Source organism: Caloenas nicobarica, chromosome Z (genome assembly GCF_036013445.1).
Source record: "Caloenas nicobarica isolate bCalNic1 chromosome Z, bCalNic1.hap1, whole genome shotgun sequence".
Classification (NCBI taxonomy): Eukaryota; Metazoa; Chordata; class Aves; order Columbiformes; family Columbidae; genus Caloenas; species Caloenas nicobarica.
The window spans coordinates 16,976,047-17,000,641 of record NC_088284.1 but is presented as its reverse complement, the minus strand read 5'-3'; the positions used below and the strand labels follow the sequence as shown (position 1 = coordinate 17,000,641).

Below are 24,595 nucleotides of genomic sequence, written 5' to 3'. Positions count from 1 at the left end.
CCTTGCAAGCTGGAAAAACTAAGTAATATACTTCAGTTAGACTCCTACAACTATAGTTCATATGCTACTTGGTGATCCTCTGCCCCCACGGCTGGAAAGCACAGTACAGCCTACTGCGCCTAGAATCTGTAGTCTTAGTTGGAAAAATACCACCTTGATCAGCAGGCAAATAGAGGCACATTGGGTATGCAGAGAGGATCCCTACTCACAGCTTTGTAGCTGAGCATCAGGAGAAGAATTTGTCCTTGTGATGTCTTCTGTAGAGTGACACTGGATGGTCTTTTCTCAGGAGACTATAAAAAGTCTATAAAAGCCACTCCCAAAAGATCTAATTACACAGACATAGTAGATATGGTACACGAGTATGGGTGCCTTACAGACATGCTCCAAGAAGAAAACAACTGCAAGACAGACTCAGCCCAGTTATTTTTGTAGCTGGCTGGGCCAGCGTGCCACAATCTGGTTAAAACACTCAACTGTATAAAACAACCACAAAGACTTTCTCAGTTACAACCTAAAAAAGGCTATTTTTCACTGTATAAATGCATTAATTTATGAACTCACAATACATGTCACTTCTCCTCTCTTCTCCTCAATACAACGGGCATGGACACTGCATGGATTGAGGGCTCGATTTCTGCAGCTCCTCTCAGCCTGGCATCCCCTGACTTGGTCTCCTGTATATCCTGGTTTGCACTGGCCACAGTGATAAGACCCCTGTAAGAACAAAAAGTTACTAGCCAGACTTTTAATACAACTTCTTTTCCTTTTAAAACAACGTGAGTGAGATTCATGTCACACTGCTTGTGCTGTGCAAGTGTAGTTTTTCACCCATTAAGGCCTCTTGCACTGTGAACGAACTTTATTTTCTATGTGAAATTCAGGTTTGGCTCCCACAGTGCAGGCTGGGAAAAAAACCACTCTAGTCTCACCTGTTTAGACTAGTCTTTTATTGAGCCAAAGAAAAGTCATGTAGCAGCAAAAGCTTCTTCATGATGTCTTGTCCCTGCCAGCATCACTCTGAACTACTTCCAGGTGGCCAAAACTTTGTGTAACATTCTAAGCAGCACCTCAATCATGCTGGATGCTCTTATTTCAGCGTAAAGCAGACCCATCGGCTTATCTAAATTCACGTGGCCACAACTTTTAACCAAAGAAAGACATGAAAGTTCATAATGTCTTTGCCCCATTTTATTTTTCTAACTCAAATGTTTTTAAGCCAATTTGAGCTAAATGTCGTACTTCAAAAAAAACCATTCATGAGTTGAATACATGGTCATCCTCGTTTACAGTAAAATAAGAACATTCATGTAACTTTTTGCAGTGGTTTACCTAGACTTATACATATGTGTTTTATATTTGTGCCATTCTCTTGTGTAAATAAACCCAAAGGAGCTAAGACACGGAATCTCAGAGTGTGCTGGGACAATCACTACATGAGACATAAGCAGATAAATGCTGGTAAGAAGGGGTCTTCTTTAGGCATGTAATGTGGCTTTTGTCTCCATCTCATGTACTTGTAGATTTGTAACAGATGACATAAACGTTAATTAAAATAAATGTTTTTCCTTATAGGGAATAATTATTTTTGACATGTCAAGGAACAGAAACATGCAGAATTCTGACAAACTTGTGTATCCATCCCTTTGTGAATCTGAGGCATTTCACACAACTCTACCCTTCCCTTACAAAGCCTGTTGGAGGAACTGTCAGGATTGTCCCCGTCCACCATGATTGAAAGATACATTTACTACCCAGCTGGGCACTGTATTTTAGTCTATGCTATCTGCGTACTTTCAGCCTGAAGATTAAGATATACAGATGACTGAAGAGTAAAATAATTGGCAGGCCATGCACACGATATGGCCTATATAAAACATACCAGCCCATGCATTTTCTTGTAATGGAGGCCAGGGTAATATCTTCTGGAGTCTGCTGAATTTGCTCAATATGTTCTGTCCTATATCAAGCTCTGGTATGCATTAAAATAGCCTTTAAGGCAGCACTTCCAGACCAAACTGTAAAGGGAGACAGGAGTAAAAAACCCACACTGCTCTGTTTTGACAGGCAGCAGGACACTTGTTGCCCTCTGCAAGCAGGACCTGATGGCCTCCTGAAGGGGACTAGTCATGCAATAAGATACAAGATGTAACGGACATGTTCAGATATAAAAAACCAAAACAAACCAAAAACAAATAAAAAACCACCCACAACATATTGAACAGTGAAAGCAGTCCTAGAAAAACAAGGTTATTCACAAGGAAAGCACACCACTTCCAACACTACTGGCAGCCTCAATGATACCTAGCTGCAAAAAGGACCACCTTACACCTGCAGGATACTTTTAATCTTTCTGTTTTTATGGAGAAGGCCTGCTCTGTGCAGACAGCTGTAGCAGAACAGTATTTGACAGTGGCAACTGGCACATACAGGACAACCAGGTGATCATGCCCAGTCAGCAAGGGTTTACGAAAGGCAGGTCCTGCTTGAACCACCTTGATCTCCTTCTACGACAAGGTGACCCGCTTAGTGGATGAAGGAAAGGCTGTAGATGTTGTCTACCTGGGCTTCAGTAAAGCCTTTGACACCGTATCCCACAGCATTCTCCTGGAGAAGCTGGCAGCTCATGGCCTGGATGGGTGTGCTCTGTGATGGGTAAAGAGTTGTGGTGAACGGAGCCAAATCCAGTTGGTGGCCGGTCACGAGTGGTGTTCCCCAGGGCTCAGTGTTGGAGCCAGTTCTGTTTAATCTCTTTATCAACAATCTAGATGAGGGGATTGAGTGCACCCTCAGTAAGTTTGCAGGTGACACCAAGTTGGGTGGGAGTGTTGATCTGCTGGAGGGTAGGAAGACCATACAGAGGGATCTGGACTGGCTGGATCATTGGGCTGAGTCCAGTTGTATGAGGTTCAACAAAACCAAGTGCTGGGTCCTGCACGTGGGTCACAACAACCCCATGCAACTGCTTGCTGCAGCAGTTCCCACGTGGGTGGAGATGAGAAGAAGCAGAGGTTTAATCTTTCAAAGGAGGTTCCTTGCAATAACATACTCATAAATAAACGTAACTGGATGGTGTGGAGAGGAGTTCTTGCTGTTCCTCCAGGAAAGTGATAAGGATACAGCACAGATGGACATGTTAATGACAAACCAAGTATTGATTTTTTATTATTAGTCAGGAAAAGGGGAAAGCATTCTTTGGCTTAGATGAAGCCAACAAATGTATTATTCAGTTCTTCAATCTGAGCCATAAATCCAACCCTAGTCTCATGGAATTTTTAAAAAATCAATTTTTTAAAGCCACAAATGAAAAGATACTTACCAAAGTGTTTATGCAATGGGAATTTGGAACACAGAGTCCAAGTCCACCATTCTGACATTCATCAATATCTAAGCAGATCTAGCAATAAAACAAATCAACATGTAAAACAACCCAATGTCAATTTGAGATCTGAGTCTGAAGAAAAGCCACTAAAATTTAAGTCTAGAAAAGAGTGATAGCCTCTCCTGAAACCACTCTCAGAATGGCACAGATATACCCACAGGCTAGCTTTCCAGTGGATCTCCAGACACACCTAAATCCTGCAGGGACACTCTGTGATACAGAAAATTTCAGCCTTAGGATGGACTTCTGGTTTGCCCACAAGAGTTTAGACAAGAACTATGTTCCCCTTGTGGAGTGCTACAGGAACATACAAAAAATTACAGTAAAACAGGCCTTTTCTATTGTACTCTTTCTGGTTCAAATCCAGTTTACAGAAATCAACAGAGTCCCTTTAAAATTCATTAGAGATACCAATAATGACATCTTTTCTTGTCTCCATACCAGTCCTGAGTAGTAGGCTGTTAATCCTCATTAAAGTCAAGCAAACACAACTCGGATCTTCTAATTTAAACACTCTGAGCTCTGCCTAACTGCACAAGGCAATTACAGAATGACTGAAGTATAAATAAAATGTGACACAGATGCATTGATATAAACGAGCGCCTTGCCATGGCGGTTACCACAGGGATGCCGCCACTCACCTGCTTATTGCTCTTGGCGTAGCTGAGTCCTACCCCTTGCACGGTTTGTCCTGTGTATCCTGGGGGACACGTCTCGCATCGGAAACCCGGAGCAGTGTTCACACATCGCACTCCAGGGAAGCAAGGGCTGTAACGACACTGCAAAGAAAAAAATGAACCAAGCACACCTTCATGCTTCAGTAACATCCAGGTGCTGGCTATGTGCACAGACCTCTCAGTCAAAGGCAATGCTATCTGCAACGTCTGCAGGTCTTCTCTTCAGAGTTGGCTTACAGAGGAAACAGTCTCTGTGTGTATTTCTGACCCCCATGGGTCTTCAGCTATCCCTGTAATTTAAGTAACATTTGCAATCTTCCACCATAGCCTGTGGTTGATGCCCTAAGCTCTGACTGCCAATCCTTCCCTTTGCTGGGCAGGTTCAGCTCCCTCAGAGGCTGAGAGCCCCCTGGAAGGGTCCAGACCACAACATCAGGAAAGCTGTGTAACTCCAACCCACCAAATGGTCCTGCAGTTGTGTTTTGTACACACGAAAGTGGCAGCAGCATTTTCTCCCATTTATATTTTGGGCAAATCTCACAGCCAGAAGTAACTCAAACATGAGCCAGATGAGCAGCAATGTGTCAGTGACACCCACACACTTCCAGACCAAAGGCTCACAGACAACCCTCAGCACTTCTCCCAAAATACCACGTGCCCACAGCATCACCTTTGGCCTGAAGGCATCATTCGTTTCATTGCCTCGTGCAGTTTTACAGAACAGCTGTGACCCATTTCACCAGCCTTGAGGGTGTCTGTTTGGGAACCACATCCTGCACTGCTGCCCCTCCAACACCAGCCACTACATAGTATTTGTAAGAGTACTGAAAACATCAACATGCCATCATGCAGCATATGGCTCAAAGACAACGATTAATAAGAAACATGAGAAAGAAATATAAAAGAGTTTTTAAAATACGCCTTCTCCCCCCTTCCATCGCTAAAACATTCACAAGATGGAGGCAGAACAAGGCAGAAGATACCCACCTACAACAAACATACAACTTGCAACCAAATACACACACAAAGGAGTAAGAAAAGGTATACTGAATATCAAAGTGTGTTCAATGGAAAGATCTGTTAGAAGTAGGCTCACAACTAGCATCATGAAAACGTAAAACCTAGGACAGACATTTTGTGTTCCTTATTTGCTGTGGATTTTTTATTGTAGGCAGCAGAGGGCACTCAAATTACACTGTACACCGAGCAGAGCTGCAGCTCCCAAGATGCAGGGCATTGGCGTATTAAAGTAATGTCTTCAAACTGGTTATGAATAAGGGAGCATATTGCACAGATGCTAACAGCCTCAGAAAAAGTGACGGCAGCTCTTAGTGAGGAAGCATCTAGCTTTGTCTTTATTGGAATTTGTATATGAACTTCTTTTTAAATGGCAGTTATTAGAAAGTATAGAAATAGTTTATTCAATAGAAAGGTGTTCTCCCAGAAGAGATTCCTAAAGACTTAAAAAAAAAAAAATTACTTTCCTTCCTAATCTCAGCTGACTCAGGAAAACAAATAATAGGACACATCCCATCTTATTAGATAACGAAAAGCTATTGCCATTTATTATATATTTTTTTTTTTCCCCCTCCACAACCGTAAGTGAAACTCCAGCTGTTAAATGAGATATTTACTGGTGAACAAAACTACACCAGACTAGGTGGCACTTTAGTAGCAGTGTCCATGTAAAGACCTCACATAAGCAAGACTGTGTCTCTGTGACACCATTTCTAATGGGAAATGAGGTCTGCCACGTGGACTGGTGGCAGGAACACAAAGGCACGTCAATCTCCAGTGGCAGAGCCTGACTGCTCACAGAAAACCACGTTAGTATCAGGCCACTACAGACCAGTCTCGGTTTGTTTTCCCACTAGTGCTGTCATGGGTAGAGTGCTCCAACCCTGAAAAATGGTAGGGAGGACGTTATCGTCACGCTTTTCCTCAGTCTGGGTATGGCTTGGGAGGTGGAACCCATCCGTTTGGTGGGCCCACCCAGGCTGGTTTGAGTTTCTCCCCAGCCATCTGTGGCATGAAGCTCGCACCACAGCTGTCTCAGCTTCACCTCTTGCATTCACATTTCAGAACTTCACCTCAATTTTTCACGCCTTCTGTTGCAGCAGACACTGTCCATGCCATGTAAGACAAAACAAAAGACACCACCTACAACTCAGGAAACTGCAACACTCAACCCACTTTCTCTCCCCAGTGTTTGTCACAGACAGATACAAGCTGGGCACACCGCATCTTCTCTGCTGATGGTCTACAGGGGGAAGTAAACCAAAAGAGCAGTTATAGCATATCTGTTGGCTAGGAAGGAGAAAAAAGGAATTTCTTTTGCTGTTTTAAATCATTAGGCAGTTACACTGGTAGTACTGTGTCATCCACAGGCACAGTTAATAACCTAATTCTCCTGGTTCCCTATTCTACTACATCCAGGTGCTTTTCCATAACAATCACTAGAGTAATGGCAAAAATCATGACACAGGAAAAATGCAGTGAAGTTGTAGGTGGTTTTGTTGTTTGTGTTCTGAGTAAGTGTCACATTCCAATTAACACAGGTTTTATTTAATCATTTCAGATATTGTCAATTTATTAACTCAGTCCTCAATACAAGCAAGCTCTGAATTTCTAACATATAGCACAAGGAAAAAAAAGTAGACTTATGTCAACATTATTAGCTTTCAACACAACCATAAAGAAGCAAAAGGAACAATAACAATAATTTTTTATTTTCATTCACAGACTTCTAAGGTAAGGCCGAAAACATGGCTTCAGTTTGGGTTGAAGAGAAGGCTTTGGTCTCCAAGGCTGGTTCAGGAGCACTACAATTTAAAGAACAAAGCCCATATTGACAAGAAGTGCTTATACAGTTCTGCCTGTAACAGAAGCTACTGCATCTTCTTGTGGAATAGAAACAACTAAATCAAAAGCTTGTTTTGGTTATTGTTGTTGTGGGTTTTTAGTGTGCTGGGTTTGTTTGGAGTTTTTTTCCAAACATTAAACAGCAAAATAGGGAGGTAGAATCAAATCAGAATGAATTAATATTCATTGTGCAAGCAGTCAGCAAATGCTGAAGACATCAAGCATCAGCAACCTATTGATATCTATGAAACAGCTGCTTGTTAGCTTTTTTTTTTTGCCTTTTTTTTTTAATTCAGTGAAAGTCACTATTTTACCTCATCGATATCTGAGCAGGTAACTCCATTTCCCGTGAGCCCTTCAGGGCAGGGGCCGCACTGAAATCCCTCGGCTGTCTCCGTGCACCTGACTCCCCTGAAGCAGGAATTAACTTCGCATTTGGGTTTACTGCGCCTAGGAAGCTGAGTTGGAAAATTCACAGTTCCCAAACCTTTAATGCAGAAAGAACAACAGTTTCAGTGATTGAAAGAAACATCCACCACGGCTTTTAGCTGGCAAGCATTCTGAAGAGATCCTCAAGATGCCGCGCAGCAGGGGCTTCGTGTTTCTGCACTGTGCTGCTACCAGCTGTGCTGTGGCTGAGGAGACCTTATGTTGGGAATGGCCCAGCAGCTTGCTGCGTCCCCAGACACGGGAAATTAAGGCTATTTCGTTAGGCCCATGTGCCTCTCCTGGCTACACGTGGGAGCCCTCCTGCTTGGTTAGTCCCAGCACAGATCTGCTGCTGGCCAGGGGAGGAAACTCTGAAAGCCAGTGAGCTCACATGGCCCAAGGGACTCAAATGTGACAGTACAAGGCTTTTCTTTAGCTAAAGCAGCAACATCACCACTTCGTAAGAAAAACAGTGCCATGGTTTTTCAAGAGCGTATCTGACAGTCTATAAATAAGAGGAACAAAGCAGCAGCAGCTGGCAGCCCAGGAACATGCTGCAGGACATGCAAGTACACTGGCTTAGGTGCAGAGGCCAGGCCTGGGGAAAAGCAAGGTTTTCTGACACTCTGGCAGGTGCTGAACCTTGCTACTGATGCATGCAGGATTTAAAGACTTTTTCTTTGTGCTTACACATAAAGGTTAACCTGGCTGGAGCTCAACTTGTGTTTTGATGAGGCTGACAGTCTCGGAGAAGAAATCAACTAAAAGGCCTCATGAGTTTAAGGCCTTCTGCCTGACCCAGTAAGGGAGTATTTTGGTTTTTATACAGAGTGCGTGTGTTTCCTGATTGTCAGTTGAGTAGGAGGGTCATGCAGTGGCATTTGGGAAAACATTTATTTCTTCCATTGAGTGGAAAGATGGAGACCACCCTTTGGGTCTTACTGCTGTTAACCAGGGACTGACTACTCAGAATGAGATGACTTCCAGGTGGACTGCACAGGATCTTCCTCAGACTGACAATACCAGCCAGAGCAGAACATGATTCCTCCCTTGTCCTTCTACTGAGATTGTTCATGAGACACCTGGCAGCCAACGTCTCCCTCCCCAGGAACACATGGCACAGCTTTGTGGCAGAGCAAGAACTGACAGTACAGTGTGAGTGTTACTACTTTGTTTAGTGGGCTTTTATCCTCCAGTAGGTGATAGCCAGGTCTAGGCAAACTCAAAGCTTTTTCGTTAATGAAAATCTATTTTAAAGTTATGTCCAATACATCTAGAACTTTAGACAGAGTCTTTTTTAAAATTACTTCTTAGAAACCACTTAAAGCTGATGCAATCAATACTAGTTTTAAAATGACTGTACATCTCATCTGGTTGCCTTTAACAGGCAACAGCAGGAATACTTACCACATGCTTGGCACTCAGCTATGGTATTTCTCAGAAAAGTTGTTTCTTTGACCTTGAGGATATAAAAAATAAACATTAGTTGGACGCAGGCGGCTCCAGTTTGCACCTGGCTGCCAGAAGAATCATTATCATTTTTCCCCAAGACGCCACTCAAACTATGCAATATAGGTACTCCATCTTGAAATCAGATGCTCTCTGTACTCCATAAAATTAAGGACAGTGATAATGGCTGTACTTCAGTTCAGCCTTCATCAAAAGGACCTTTAAGAATAACATGCTTAACAAAATATGCCACCAGCAATTCCAGTTCTGACACTCATGAGCAAGTGGAACAAATGTAATTTCAGTTCTATGCAACAGACCTGCCTCTGTCTAACACTGGGCTAGGAGAGATCCTCTCCACTTCAGACACTAGATTTTCTCAGTCTGAATGAGCAAATTCCCTACATTCCCACTTTTAGTTATCCTCCATAGTGAGCACAGGGTACCAGGACCTATATGGTTATTTCTTCTCCACTGTGTCATGCCTCTGAGGCAATGAACTCCATACAGGAGTTTATTATTCCTCACACGAATTCTGCCCTGACTCTATCAAAAAAAGTGGCAAGCTTTGGATATTTCACACCAAAGCCTTTATACAGTACCTGTTGTCTGAGAAGGTCTTTCACATCTCCCAGTATTTGGTTCATCTGCATCATTTGACCCATCAGCTGCCTGTTAAAATCACCTGCAGGGAAATAGTAATAAAAGAGTGCACAATGCACATAACTCTCCTTCATTTGACATGATGATTTCTGAGATACAAGATGGAAACACCACGAAGAGCCAAGGAGGGCAGACATTACAGTTACTTAAGCCCTGTAGGAATCCTTAGAGCAAACACAGTACCTAGCTCCAGTTTTTATAATGATTTGCCTGAACTTAAGGCTTTTCTGGACTGAACACTACTGTATACCACAGAAACAGGCAAAGCAGAAACCTCACCACAAACAGAATATCAGTCTGTCATTTTTCTACCATTGTTTCATTATTTCAGCATCAAGGCTCTCTAGTAAGATCTAACACCACCAGCAACCAGTGCCACCAGTGTTACTGGTTTCCCCCAGGCCTGAGGCCAGCAGCCCTGAGCAAAACCTTAGGATTTCAAGACTGGGTTTTTGTGATAACCCATTTGGGACAGGAGGGAAAGGCAGAGGCATGAAGTATCTGTGCACGCAACATGAAGTCACACTCCGTAAGTGTATTCCATGTCACTACCACCGATTCCTGCACACTTTCGAAGTGAAGTCGCGCAGCTTTCTGAGTAGCCTCACTGTGCAGCTCCGACCACGCATCAAGAGTGCCCGCTCTGACGAAAGCAGCGCTCTTAATACCTGCGACGGTCATTTAGCTTTTCTTCTAGAAGGCAGCTCATCACACTGTACACAAGTTTCACGGCTGCATTTGCTTGTGGGGGATGCAGAGCTTGTATGGATTCACAAAAAGTCTACTCAACACACTATGAGACCACGCCAAAGCCACTTCTCAATACTAAGTAACAAATCAAAGGTCTCTAAGACAAGACCAAAAGTTACATCTGTAATAAGCGACAGTGAAGGACCAGAACCAACACAAGATCTTCACACGAAGACTCCTAACTGTTAAATGAAACATTAGTTTTGACCCAGTGACAGAGAAGAAGCAAAAAGCATATTTAGCACAGTAGCTCATAGTAGTTTCTGTTTGAAGCTCAGTTCTTGAGTTCGTAGATCTCTGGAGCAGCTATTTGTTTACTTCTCTAAGTCTGTATGTCAAAACAAATTTCACAAGTATATGCTCTCGTACATCTAAGCAGGCAGGATATTTTGATATTATGTGCAATGGCTTCAGGGAGGCTTATTCATGTGTTACTTTTGTGAGTATTGAAATATAAAGAAAAGGATTTTTCATATAAGATTTACCTCATTTTTTTGTACTTCAAAGCATGTCTGACTGTTTCCAAGCATTCTAGCAGGAATCATCCAACTCATCACATACGACATTTTCTTCCTTTCAGATTTTCTTATCAGAACACTAAAGTTTAAAGACTTGGGAACTACCTGTCCCAGAGCCTGCCTCTGTTCTAGTCTCAATCTTGTCTTATTTTTAACTGGAAACCAGCAGGACTTAATATCATGGGTATTTCAGAATCCCAGAGTGGAACTTCGGCACACAGGCTGTCAGGACAGACACAGGGTTTTGTTCTTATTTTTCTTGAGGTTTTGTTTGTTTTTTTCTCTACACAAAGAATGGTTTAGTCGTTATTGAGATCTGCAAAAAATTCTCAAGATTTCAGATACTGTTTGTTGGCTAGCATCTAAATCAAAACCAGATCTATTCTGTACAGCTAAGTTTTGCAGACTATTAAACTTTAAGGTGGAATAAACAGGTTATACGGCTATGAACTACATGTCCTATTTGCAAATTGATACAACAGAGCAGAAACAGATGATTTCCCATAGTAGTTGGTGGTTGTGTGTGTTTTGGGTTTTTTTCCCCCTATTTAAAGCCAAGACCTATCATAGGCCCCACGTACAGCATAACGACTGGTGATCAGTGGTAAGAACTCAAGAGAGGCCTTCCAGGGAGCTGTTGGTCCACAGTATATCCTGGGGTGGCTTTTCCCAGGAGTGAGCGGGGTAAGCAAAAGGTACAGTCTGAAGCTATACAGTTACTTAGTCCTACCATGTCCTCTCTCATCCATACTCTACCTATTGAGGAAACTCCCCAGTTCAGCCAGTCCCTAGCTCTATACTCTGAGTCAGCAACAACTTGAGTAACAGAATAGTTTTCACAGCTATAATTATATTCTGAGACAGATCTGAAGAATTACTGTCCAATAGGGAACTGAAGTCCCTTGACATGCTTATTGTCTGTAAACCCAAGGCCATGTTAGGGAGCTACCCTGTCTTCCTCTTCGCAGGACCTTGCAGTATAGAACCATAGCGTGGTTTGGGTTAGAAGACACCTTCAAAGATCATCTATTCCAACCCCCTTGCCATGGAAGGGACACACTTCACTAGGTCAGGTTGCTCTGTCCAACCTGACTTTGAACACTTCCAATGATGAGGAACCCGTGACTTCTCTGGGCAACATGTTCCAGTATAAGGCCTTGGATTTAGAGCAGGCGGCTACCTTCATTGCACAGCTAACTGGCCCAGGCAAGACAAAGACACAAACACTAACTTGTGCAGTTGCCAGTCAGCATGAAATGCCTCATAGATAATTCTTCTAGCTCTCCTGGCAGCAACACTGGCTCAAGCACCCCACTTGCCTCCATCCAGCAAAGTCAGAGTCCTGAATCGTCATTCAGAGATTGTGGTTACTTGGCCATAGGTCGAGCCATGATTAAAGCATGGATGATGGCTGACGAGAACAGTTTCCTGTCAGCCTGTAATCCTCCACCAAAGAAGTTGCTATACAAGTTGCACGTAGAACTATGAAGAGGCAGGTTCAAAATAAACAGAAGAAGATACCTTCTCAGATGTGTTCTGAATTTCTTGCCAGGAAACATTCTTGATCATGCATTCAAAACTGACTGGACAGATTCATGGAAGGAAACGTATACTGAGTTCAAAACACAAAGGCTCTACCTGAGTCAAGAGCTCTGTATACCATAAGCTGCTGGAGAACAGGAAAGCATCCAGGGAAAACCACACTATAACTCCACTCTCTTATACTCTTGCCCTTGGGTCTATATTGGCATACTGTCTCTTACAGTAGCTAGTTTAAAAGAACACTTTGGTGCAACATAGCTATTCTTTTTAAACTACATCAAGTTCAGGTACTCTACGTGAACTAGATGACCTCCACAGATCCCTTTTGACCTGAATGATTTTGTGATGATGATTACATCCAGTATACTGACCTCACCTATCAAACCCAGCGCATCTTGCTCTGTATTTTCCTACTCACACAGGAAGACCCAAATACAGATGTTCGACTTCCATCTGATCACCATATTCTCATCTACACTGCTTAGGTGTCTCAGTCTCACAGACTGAACTCGGAGGAAATCCTGCTGCCACCACGGTGAGCAATGACCAGGCACACAGCCAAAGCCACGTACAGTTATTTAGGTACAAAGCTCTCCAAAGGATTTTCCAAGTAATATGAAAAAACATGCTTTAGCCAAGATATATGGGTCTCACACTCCTATACGGCTAAGCATTTGCACTCCAGCTTTTTCTGGCTGAAGAAAAAATTGTGGTTATCTAATACATTGCTCCTGTAAAAGGGCAGCATGAAGCATATACAAAGTGCAAGGCAGCTGAGTTAATGTTGCTGTTGGAACTTTTGCCCCTTTTCCTTTGGTGGATTTGACTATGTAGACTTTGAATATATTAATGTGAGTTGTTCTGTTATTATTATTACTAATATGATACTAATTCCACTTGAAGATTATAAGCAACTGAATTTGAGAGGTTCAGCCAGGCGGAGGCAGGCAGGGAGAGACAATATCTCTATGTATTACTACCATTTGTATTATTGACTGATGAGCAAAAACAAATGAGAAAGCTGCAAGTCTGCAATCTGGAAACCTTGCTCACAGAGCTGTGAGCTTTTCCAGGAGGAAACAATGAATTACCCTTCCCTTCTACGTGCAAATGCTTGTTCATTTAGGCAGAAAGAGAAACTTTTGATGATAAAACTGTGTTTTTTGCCTCAGTGTATGTATGTTAAGGAGCAAGAAAACAGAAGCATATGCAACTGAGGATTTACACAGCTAAAAGGCAAAACAGATTCTGTTATCACTGCACACCACTGATGCCTGCATTCACGTAGTGTACCCGGGAGGCTCTCATTTAAAATTTATGCATCTTGTCTCTATTTTAATCAAAAGTAGCAAGGCTGCAGGGTTGGGTTTGGCATGGAGGACAGGTAAGGGTGTGAGAGAGAACTTCTCATGGATCCAATTTGAAACCTTGACCTCACTTATTTTTCCCTATGATTGTCACATATTAACATATTGCACCTGCAGTGTGAACCCATTCTTCTCCCTCACACCTGCAGCAGAAAGGCAGATCCACAGGGACTAGAAAGGGGGACAGATGGGGCAGTCTAACCTAGATTTGCTGTGTCAAGAGGTTAGAGAGAACATCGCAGGTCACTGCACCCAGCCCCTGGGGCCCTGCAAGAATCCCAGTAGCCTCAGTTCCTTCCTTTCCTCCCTGCTCTCAGCTCAGCCTCCACAATGCCCAGCACAGGCAGAAGTGGAACTGGTTTTAGAGCAGACTCCCAGTCCAGCAGGTGACAAAAGCCTGGGCTAACTTGCAGCAGGACTAGTGGCTGCCTTGCAATGGCTTTTCCCTCATGGACCTGCAGGCTCCGCAGCCGTAGCACCAACACGATCTGCGCTCTCCTGTGTCCTTCTACACACCTTGTTCCTCTCCAGGACACTCCAGTGATCAACAGAAGACCAATACTGGCCATATGGGTAAGTACTTTGTCTTGTCTTCATAAAGCCTGTAGCAGTTGATCGCATTTAGGACTACTTACTGTCTGCAATCGTCTGCAATTTGAATGCTTAAAATGTTATTAAGCTGACACAAACAGATCCTGATCACAAAAGTTTGTCTTCCAAATTAGGCTAATAAGCCTCTTTTAATCATTACAGACTCCTCCTTCCCTAGGACGACAACTTATTTCTTTGTCACCAGCAGCAGTGACTGTTTTCTCTCCAAACCAAGCTATTTCTAAAACATTTACAGGAAATTACCATGGCTGTAATTTGGTCTAAGAATTGTTATTACTTGTTTACATAGCTTCTCCACATTTTTAATATTCATCACACTAGCTTATTTGCACTGGTACCTTAAAGAACAATGTTGGCTCCTGGTTGCAGGCCTTACCAGTGTACTGAGAAACAGGCTCGATTTGTTGAAGAAAACAATCTTGCAGGTTCCCCACTTCGGCAAGTGTTCCTCCAGTTACCAGCTTCAGCTCATCTAGTGCCTCCTGGACTCACAAGAAAAACAAAGCTCAACATTTATGTATAACAACGGAAAAATGTGAAACATCAGACAAAGCAAATTAATTTTTAGAGAGGTTGTCCACTTCCTAAGAGTGCAGGGCACCTAACACCATCCCCTTCAGGACCACCCCGCACCATCTGATCTGCAATAAAATCCCCAATCTTTGTCTTGCAGATTTTCACATAGCTGTGGCTTTATTTTGAACTTGTTTTTCACTATTTCAATTCATATGATCTCACATACCAGAAAGTTCACATATTTTTATATTCGTGGCATATAAGAATTATTTTGGTTGTTGTTGTTGAACTGAATCCAAAGCAGTCTCATTTCCCCCCTCAAACAGGTCTACATTCATATCAGGAATGTGGGCACCTTACTGATTCTCCATAAAAAGGCTCATTTTCAAGCCTGCAATGAAACAAAGGAAAGGGGTGACCCTAGGGGCAGAATGCCTTTGCACCTTCTAATGCATATTTTGCATTAAAGATGACGGAAGAAACTTGTGGAAGATACTGCTTACATTGGACTGCTAATACAAAGACGACAAGAAGGTATGACAACTCTGGCTGGCAGACAGAGGAAGAAAAGCTATTGCAGTCAAACAGATCGCGGTGGTACTCTCACACCACGTGAGCCCTCTTCTTTCATATTTTTAGTCCACGTGGCTTAATGTCAAAAGGAAAGCCACATACACAGCCAAGGGTTGCTCATACTGAAGAGCTGTAAGAAGCTGACGAAGAGCTGCCCTGACCATCAGCTAAGGCCATGCAAAAAGTCCAGTTGCCAAGAAACACCTGGACTGAAGTGAGGGAGGCAGTAATTTTTACTTTTTTTAATAAGCTAAAAATTCTGTTTAAAACAAAATAAAACTATTACTGGGTTCAATGAAGCTAGGATTTCACCTGTTCCATAGGGAACTTATATTTACATTTATTTCACAAGTTAATACTCAAGCATTACTGAATCACCATTGTACAGAGCTCGGCTGCTGGGAGGGCTGAGGTCTGGATTCAGTGATCTGGAGGATCCTGGTGATCCCTCCAGGTGCTCAGCCCGGTCACAGCTCTTCCACTTACCTGTGGCTTCTCCTGGAAAGTTCGCAACTCTACTGCTGATGACCTCAGAGACAGCGCTGAAAATGCCTTTGGCAGGTCCTGAACAGCCCCTACTTGCAGGCAGTCCAGATACAGCTCCATTGTGGTCGATCCCTGCTGCAGGCCACCCAGCCACACGATGATAGCATGAGGTTTCCCATCAGCCAGGTGGATGTTGCTGAAGATCACAGAATTCAACCTCCCATCGCTCTTCAGGTAGCGCAGCACAACTAGTACAGAACACACAGGAGGGCTGTCAGAGGGCAGCAGATAACCCAAGGCTGATCAAGGACAATACTGTGGAAATCTGCAATTGCTCTGGTATTTTTCCACATGTCAGCTTTTGTAAATGCGTCCCATATGCAGATATAAATGGTAATAATAAATGAGATATTGACCCTCAGAGCAAGACTACCAGGGCTCTTGCACGACTGCCCATTTGTAAAGCATTGCTGCTTGCACAGCATTTTCCACTGCTTTGTCCAGGCCTCTCTAACTGCCCTAACCAACATCACCCTACAGGGCTTAACGTGCTAAAATACAAGTGGTAAAGGGTGCAGTGGACAGCCTGCAATCAGCACTTTGTCAAGTACATTTCTGATAGACCTAGAAATATTCTGCAACAGAAATGTACAACTAGAAAAAAATAGGTTTCAGCAATGCATATTGCATTCGGTGAAGCCATCTGACAATGTATCCAAATGCATCATTAAAGAAATCAAAGGAAGGATGATTCCAAGCCAATGACCTGCATTTCTCTGTAACAAATGGTAAGTAAAACCAAAATACAATGCAGAAAAGAGATATTCCACCTAAGGATGACTAAGCCCCCCTCAGCTCTTTAAGGCATTAGTGAATGACCTACTTGATAATACACAAAACAAATTCTCATTTTACGAAGTAAAATGCCCCATCAAAAAACACAACAGCAGACAAACAAAAACTCTTACATGCTGTGTAATATCGAAAAAAATGTCTCTCTCTTTCCTAAGGAAATGAGACTGGTAAGCTAGGATCTGCAAGCTAAATCTCTTAGACCAGCTAGTTCTCTCCACAAAATCTCTCCCTGGCTCTCCAAACACATACCTGCGGAAGCAATGAGTTGAGTGCAACTAGACAGTGTAAAACCACCCTACAATATCAGACAGAACTTGTTCCAAAGACCCCGCTGATCACCAGCCTGCATATCCCTTATTTCCTCAAGATGACAGAAGCCAGGCTGCACAAACACCAGGCACCTGAACAGTGACATGCTGGCTCTTGCAAACATGTTTGAAGTCCACAGAGGGCTGCTACTGCTGCACCAAATGAGGGCTCAAAAATACTCCGACCTTCAAGAAACACCTACATTAACACGAGGTCACCTAAAAATTGTGGATATAGCAGAGGAAAAACTCTTATTACCTTAAGAGCTAATAACACCTACTGAACTAATTCCATTTCTGTTCATTTAACAAATTACCTTCCCATCTCTCCAGTACTAATGTACCCTCTTTGATGCTATCATACCTGCACTGGTGACCTTCTGAGTTAACTGGGTACATGTTCTTTACTATTTTTCTAATTCCTTATTCTAATGATTAAAAAAAATCCAGATTTATACCAGAATAAACGTGGCAGAGCATGTCTACACCAGCACTAAAGTCTCAGCAGCTGTGATCAATATCAGGAATGTTTTCACTGCTGTCTATGTCAAAACACTGCCAGAGCTAAGATTTCCGCAAAGGTGCATGAGGTCACCAGTAACTTGCTAAAAGGTAGCATTTCTTGGCAAACTCAAAGATCTGGCAAGACAGAGTATGCTGCAGACATTTTACTTATGTGAGTATTATGCACGTCTGGTGGTATGCAAGCAAGGTCTCTGGATCTGGGCCCTGCAATCGGTGCGACCAAATGCACCACTAAGCTACAGAAGGAAAGAGGAGGTGGTGGCACGGGCCAGAACAGACTCTGCCAGAATATTTTCAGGATAAGGAGTAGTCTGGCTTGGATGGGGGATCAAGTATCCCTTCCTCAGTCAAAGCCAAATATCCATCTGGTAAATTAGAATAGGCTTTTGAAGGGAGATTTTGCTGGACTACAGTCTCTGACTCCTTAAGATTTAACTCATCAAGCGCCTGCATTACATGTTTGCCGCTAGGATATTCTACACTGACATTCATCAAAGTAAGTGTCTCATCTGTACTGTTTAAAAAACAGATTTTCAATGAAACTACCAATCCTAACAGTAAATAGGAACTGTTTCACAGAATTGTTAAGTTACATCATGTTTAGGCACTTAGTGCTGCTTGTTCCATATAGGAATCATTCAAAAAGGATAAGAAACCCATAGATGCTGTTTGCCCCTGAAAAGCACATTGGTCTAATCAAAACAAGTTGATCAGCTGCCCAGTAATTCAGATCTGTGTTTTAAAAACATCTAGATCTTATGACCATTTATGGTATTCCATAACAAAACCAGAACATGAGCAAACCATTTGGAACACTGCTCTCAAATGTGGCACTTCAAAGGATAACCAAGGACTGCTTTGGGCTACTTGGATCACATTTGGGTGCACAGGTAGAAATACCACACAGAGGAAGCACTATGCACATATGCACCCTCCTAAAACCATAGATATTTAGACCCTGCATTTTGCTAAGATGTCGAGATTGGCTCACCACTTAAGTGATGATCTCCAGTCCTGAGAGGATCACAAACAGCCCTCACACTCCGTACTTCCAGCTCACATTATGAACTCCTGGACGCAGTTTAACTTACTGTATGAAGGAGCTATATGGGACACTTGACTCTTCCAGAGAAACCACACGTGAAAACACTGCCTACTACTTGCACACTGCCAGGTCCCTTAAACAAGGTGTTTTAAAGTAATAAGGAGGCAAAGAGACCTCCATGGAACAGCCTTGCTGTGAAAAGCCTCTGTCTGTTTGATCAGTCCTTTATAACAGGTAGGTTACAGATGCCGCCATCTACTCGACACTGGTCACTGACTGACAGAAGAAATTTCTTCATGCTGCCTACCCCTATGCCATCATTCTGTCACAGACCTTCCTCGTATACAACACTAACCTACTAAGGACAAAACCAAAAGAAGCCACATAACCTCCCACTAGAAAGTCTCTTAAGTCTGTTACTTAAGGGTGTATCAGTAACCATCAGGCATGCAGGTATTCTTGAAAATCAAAAGAAGAGTTTGATATGTATATAGACATATTTTTGTGTATATATATGCATTTCCACAAATAATTATGTGTGTGAGAGGGAAAGACTGAGTATGCGTGATCTATCATTTATTTAGCAACTAGGTTAAGCCAGTGTTAGGAATTGTATGACACTTACTCATAAGGCTGTGTGACCATGTGTTACCCAGCCCCAACACACACATAGCATGAAAGTTCTTATTCCCTGACTTCAGAAAGATTTTGGCAGACCCGATAAAACTAACAATGTTTTATCTAACTCATTCCCCTACACTTTCCAAGTGAAAGGTGTGCTTTTCTTCAGCATATAGAATAATCTTCCTATGTATAAACTGAAATTTCTCAGTCAGGTTTCTCAGTATGCTGGACTCATCTGCCTGATTACAAGATGGGCAGCAGCAAATTATCTGAGCAGTGGTGAAGTCAATGGAGCAACAATAATTTACATCATTTGACAATTTTTCACTGAACCTTAAAATTGCAATATATCCTAGATTTGGTCTAGAGATTGATGAAAGCTCTCAATTTCTAAAAGTCTGCTGAAATTCCTACTCTGACTCCTGATTAACTAACTTCAATAAACGGACAACAAACACTTTAATTCACCCAAAAGATCCTGTAAGTGCTAGGAATGTTTGTCACGCATAGTCACATCTAAACTCCAGGGTCAGCAGAGAAAGAACTTGCCTTTCATATGCATGAGGCAGCATGTGCGTGTGTCCCTAACATTCCTGAGTAATATGAACCAGTGATTGTCCCAAGGGGAAAAAGAAGAAAAAAGAAGAAGAAGAAAAAAATTGACTCCTGTCTCCATACTCCATTTTTAGCTCCTTTCTCAGCATTGGTCAGAGTAAGCGCCGTGGCAAAGTGGAGATACCAGCCGATTGTCAGGTCAACTTCCCCCACCCAGGAGAGAGCAGCATCCAGCCGCAGAGGGAGAGAGAAAAGGAGTGAGAGGGGATGTAACCAACACTTTTATCTTGCGAGGGAGGGCCTGAGTGGTGACAACATGCAACAGGAATGACTCAAGCACAAAAGCGAATCACACAGTTTTCAACATCTGTGATGCAACAATAACTATGGATCCAACACTACTTTTCCCTTACACGCTCCAAACAACTCACCTTTATTCATCCGTCCCATTACTGTAAATTCAAAATACTTGTTACTGTCAGCTGAGGAATACAGGCCGAATATGGTGGCTGTGCTCTTCGGCTGCAGCTTGAATGTTGAAAGCAAGTACACATCATCCAGCGTAGGGTCACCAAGTGCTTGTTGCAAGAAGTTCGTTACCATTCTCTTGTTGGCATATGGAAGAAGGTCAAAAACTGAAAAATAAGCAAGTTTCAACAGCAATTTAAATATAATAGTGACCAAAGAAGCATGTACGCTGAAGCCACCGATTGGAGATTGTACAACCTTTACTATTTCCATATGGATACTTTAAAATGAACCCAAGTTGTCCTACTAAAATAAAAAATACGAAAACAAAAATTAACAATATGAATATCCTCTTTAAAGATCACCTAGTCCAATGCCCCTGGCAGTGGCTTAAGCAACCTGACCTAGTGAAAGATGTTCCTGCCCTATGTCAGGGGTGTTATACTATATGATCTTCAAAGGTCCCTTCCAACCGAAACTGCTCTATGATTCTATCAAAATATCATCTAGATTTTGCTGCAACCGATCCTCTTTTAGCAATTTTTTAAAAAGGAATTATCAATAATTTATTAACAAAGAAATATCTACTCTTCAAATTGAGGTACTCAAATATTTTTAGGGTAGATCTCTAAAATTCTTCTCTTCTTAGGATGCACCTCAACAGAAAGCTTTTTAACTTATTTCTGCTTTCATAAATTCAGATGCTTGTGTTCACACTTCAAGTAGACTGAGGATCCAGCATCAACATTTTCAGACAGATTTCCACTGTTCTTATCCTAAGAACCATTTTGATGGCAATTTCAGGGCACCAACTGAAATTGTAAAATGTCAGGTAAGCAATACGATGTTCATAACATCCTCCTCACTTCATTGGCTTCTCAGAAGATATATTATATGCAAAAGACTCATCTCTCCCTTCTGGCACAGATAACAATGAAAGACAGAACTAACAAAAAAAATAACCCCGAAGGCATAGTGAAAGCTGTTTCAAATTTTTCTTTTAATTTTTGCAGAATGCATCAGCAAGGAATCTAACAATATACTCATACATATGTCAGCTACCCAACTGAAACCACAAACTCGGGTTTTCCTCAATATTCCTAAATCCATGATGTCTCCAAACTCAATAAACTATTCCACCAGGTTTCTTGATAATCTCCTATTTCAACCTGCTACTGTTCAAGCAGTGAATGTACTATGCCCTTCCAATGAAGTCTGACAAATGACTATGCATGAGTGTTGTTTAAATACAAGGGCATATTTAGCCATTGTACACCACTGCCACTCCGCAGGCTTAACAAAGCTGGGCTGTGTTTTTCTCCCAGACCAGCACGATCCTGTAGAGCTGCCACTGGAGAAGAGCCCTAACACCAGGCAGAGAGCAAAGGCACGTGACAGCACACCGCACCTTACCTTGATTTGAGCCCATGGTTATACCACTAAGTGTAGTTTCCCAGGCCAAAAAAACAGTGGACGTTTGCAGATGAGTCTTTTCTAGCCAGCACAAGCTCAAAACTGTCATTGTCGACTAAGGTGATGGGGCTATCCTACTGATCCAGTGTGTTTCCATAAGCTACATGCAGAAGGAGACTGAGGAGCACTCAGGACAATCACAGAGGCACACAGACCTACCCACAGCCATGGGGGAAAACCTTGTTCCCTTGTATTAGAGCCTGGGTCCCTGCTGCTTCCATTGCTCATTCTGGAGCACCCATTCATCTAGACACTAACGTTATTTCCAGAAAAGAAAAATGAAGAGATTTTTTTTGCCTTCATCTCATGAAACCATTGAAATACAGATCATCACTTCCATTTGGTCCAAGGATCCCATGGCTCTGCTGAGAGTTTTCAGGACAAAAATAATCAGGACCTTGATTTGCATGCAATTGTAATAGTTTTGTCAAACAACTGGGAAACACATATGCAAGACGCACCTGGTCAGAGGACTTCTCTTTCTTTCCGTTCAGACTTATAGCATCCCACTGAAACCAGTGACTCCGACAGCAGAGGCCAAAGGCTGGATATTTCATCACGCTTAGCGCACAGAGAGCAAAGCAATTGCCCAGGCAAGAGACTGAAATGCAAATCACTACTCTGTACAACAGCATTTTGCAGGTAATAATAATTCATAAAACAAGAGCTGTGTCTTCTCAGCCAGAGCACTGCCAATACAGTACTTAAGTCTTTGACACCGCAAAATACAGCTATACATTTTGTCTGGTCTTGCTAAGTCTATTGGCTGATTTTATCTCAATTCCCGTGAGACTCGCTAATCTCTGCCAGAGTCAAACACTTAAAAATAGAGGAGAAATATTATAAAAGTAATGACTAAACACTGGCAAACGTCTGTCTAACCTTACGGAAAACATTTATTGAAATTTTTGAAATTTGCATATTTAAATGAATGCTCAAATCGGTTTGGTAGTTGCATTCTATGAAGCACATGGCCTCAACCAGCAGATGCAGTATGTGATCAGATCCATCCTTCAGCATAAATTATACACACACTAGCAAAAGTGGCTAGCAGAAGAGGAATGGGGTTATGAAAACTCATTTTACATCCTTAGTAGAGCTGGCAGAGAGAGATAGCTTTTAGACTTTACAGAGACAATTGTTTGTTTGGAAGAAACAAGAAAGAAAGATCCACAAGGATTTCAGATTTCATTTTTAGAAGAATCTCATATTTTTGTTTCTATCCCTGGAAAGGCAGACTTGAAAACAAATGGATAGAAAAGAACTGCCAAAGCTGAAAGGCACAAACAGCTGTTTTCAATCCGCGCAGCGTGAGTGAGCCCTTGGGCATGCCTCGGAGCACAAGCAAGCAAACCCACCAGGCTACACTGAGCCCACTGGTGAAACTGGCCAGGAATACTCTCCCCTGCATGCTTTCTGTTATTTTTAGAAGGGAGCTGCTCACCTTCCTATTGAAATGTTAAAAAGGATCAACTACACCCTTAGACAGTGGAAACCGCTCTTCATAATTCTTGCCAAAAACATCAAGGCAAGCTCTTCAGATGGGAGCTAAAAGACGTGACAGGAAGCCCTAAGAGGAGGAGGCATGAAATCAGTAGCACAGGAGAGAACGGAGATCAAAGTAAAAGACCCTTTCCTTCCTTTAATTCTGCCCCATGTCACACCAGCTTTTTGAGACTCTCCAAGGTTCTTCTTGGATCACAGCTAACCACAATTACTGTAAATGTAAACACCGCTCCACTGCTGCTCAGCACTTTTCAAGATAATTAATGACGGCTTAGACACCTGGAGTGAAACCCTAACCCTATTTCAATGATTTCTGCCTGATGTAAGAAAGTGAAAATTTCACATGCTGAGAGTGGGGTCTTCCACTGGCCACTGCTCCTGACAAGCTGGAAACCTGTCTCTACTTTTTAAAATATGGCAATACACTACTTTTCAATATAACAATTTTCCGAAATGTTTTTACATCAAGAATGACTTTAATAAAGGCCTTTAGAAATTCAGCTAAATTAATCTGATTGACTTTTAGATCTGCTTCACTTAACCAAGGAATAACCAATTAAAATGTCAAACATAATTTTGTAAGACAATGGAGGGGTTTAAAAATGCAGAGAGAATCAGGAGCAGCTTTAGGGCTCCCAGAGTAGTGCCAAGTTACCCAAACTGCTGCACTTAGTAGCTGAGCTGGTTCCAGTCCCAAGCTGCTACTGGAGAGCGATACCACTCACTTTATGCATGCTCACAAATAAAGCAGCTCCTGACTTACTACGTAACATTACCAAAGTAATGTTGGTTTTAGAAAGCACCTGTTTTCCTATGCGCTTCATGAGGTAGAGTTTTCACGACGAGTTTTTGTAGCTTACCAATTTGCTTCTCATTTGAGAACTTGCAACTGAAGAAGTGCTGTTCAGCCACGTCCAACACACCTACCAGCATCCTTATAAAACCAGACCACTTTTTGCCGATTTCAGGAGTGCTGGCTGATGGAGCAGCTACACCGCGACCTCCTCCGGTTCCCACCGCGAATCCGGCGGGGCACAGCTCGGGCACGGGCGCCCGCGGGGCCGGGGCAGCCCGGCGGTGCAGCGGCCGCTCTCTGCGCCCCCGGGCCGCGGCAGCCCCGGCTCCCCTCGCACCTGCACAGCTGGCGAGCCCCCAGCCCCGCTTCGCTGCCAGCACAGGGCTCCCGGCGGCGGGGACGGAACCCTGCAAACCCAACGCCGTCCTGAATGAGAGAGGGGAAAGAAACCTTTGCTAAACCAAGGGGGCCCTTACCTCGGGGGGCGGGCGGGGCGGCGCGGCCCGGGCACAGCTGCAGGGCGAGCGGCAGGAGCAGCAGCGCGGCGCCACGCTCGCACCCCATGGCGGCCGCGGGCCGGGCAGGGCGGCGGAGGACGGCGCACCTCTCCGCTC

The 24,595-nt window shown here is 42.9% G+C and overlaps 1 protein-coding gene across 1 annotated transcript in view; it reads right to left on the bottom strand.

Annotated features, from left to right (window-relative positions):
* Positions 1-20,351, bottom strand: part of THBS4 (thrombospondin 4) — a 33,732-nt gene extending 13,381 nt beyond the window's left edge. The window contains exons 1-9 of the mRNA XM_065657921.1: positions 20,170-20,351; positions 15,827-16,074; positions 14,628-14,733; positions 9,402-9,484; positions 8,758-8,809; positions 7,236-7,408; positions 4,024-4,161; positions 3,320-3,397; positions 565-717 (exon numbers count right to left, since the gene is read on the bottom strand). Of these exons, the coding sequence (XP_065513993.1) occupies positions 565-717; positions 3,320-3,397; positions 4,024-4,161; positions 7,236-7,408; positions 8,758-8,809; positions 9,402-9,484; positions 14,628-14,733; positions 15,827-16,074; positions 20,170-20,341 (1,203 nt within the window). The 5' untranslated portion in view covers positions 20,342-20,351. The remainder of the gene's footprint in view (positions 1-564; positions 718-3,319; positions 3,398-4,023; positions 4,162-7,235; positions 7,409-8,757; positions 8,810-9,401; positions 9,485-14,627; positions 14,734-15,826; positions 16,075-20,169) is intronic.
* Positions 20,352-24,595: the final 4,244 nt, after the last annotated feature.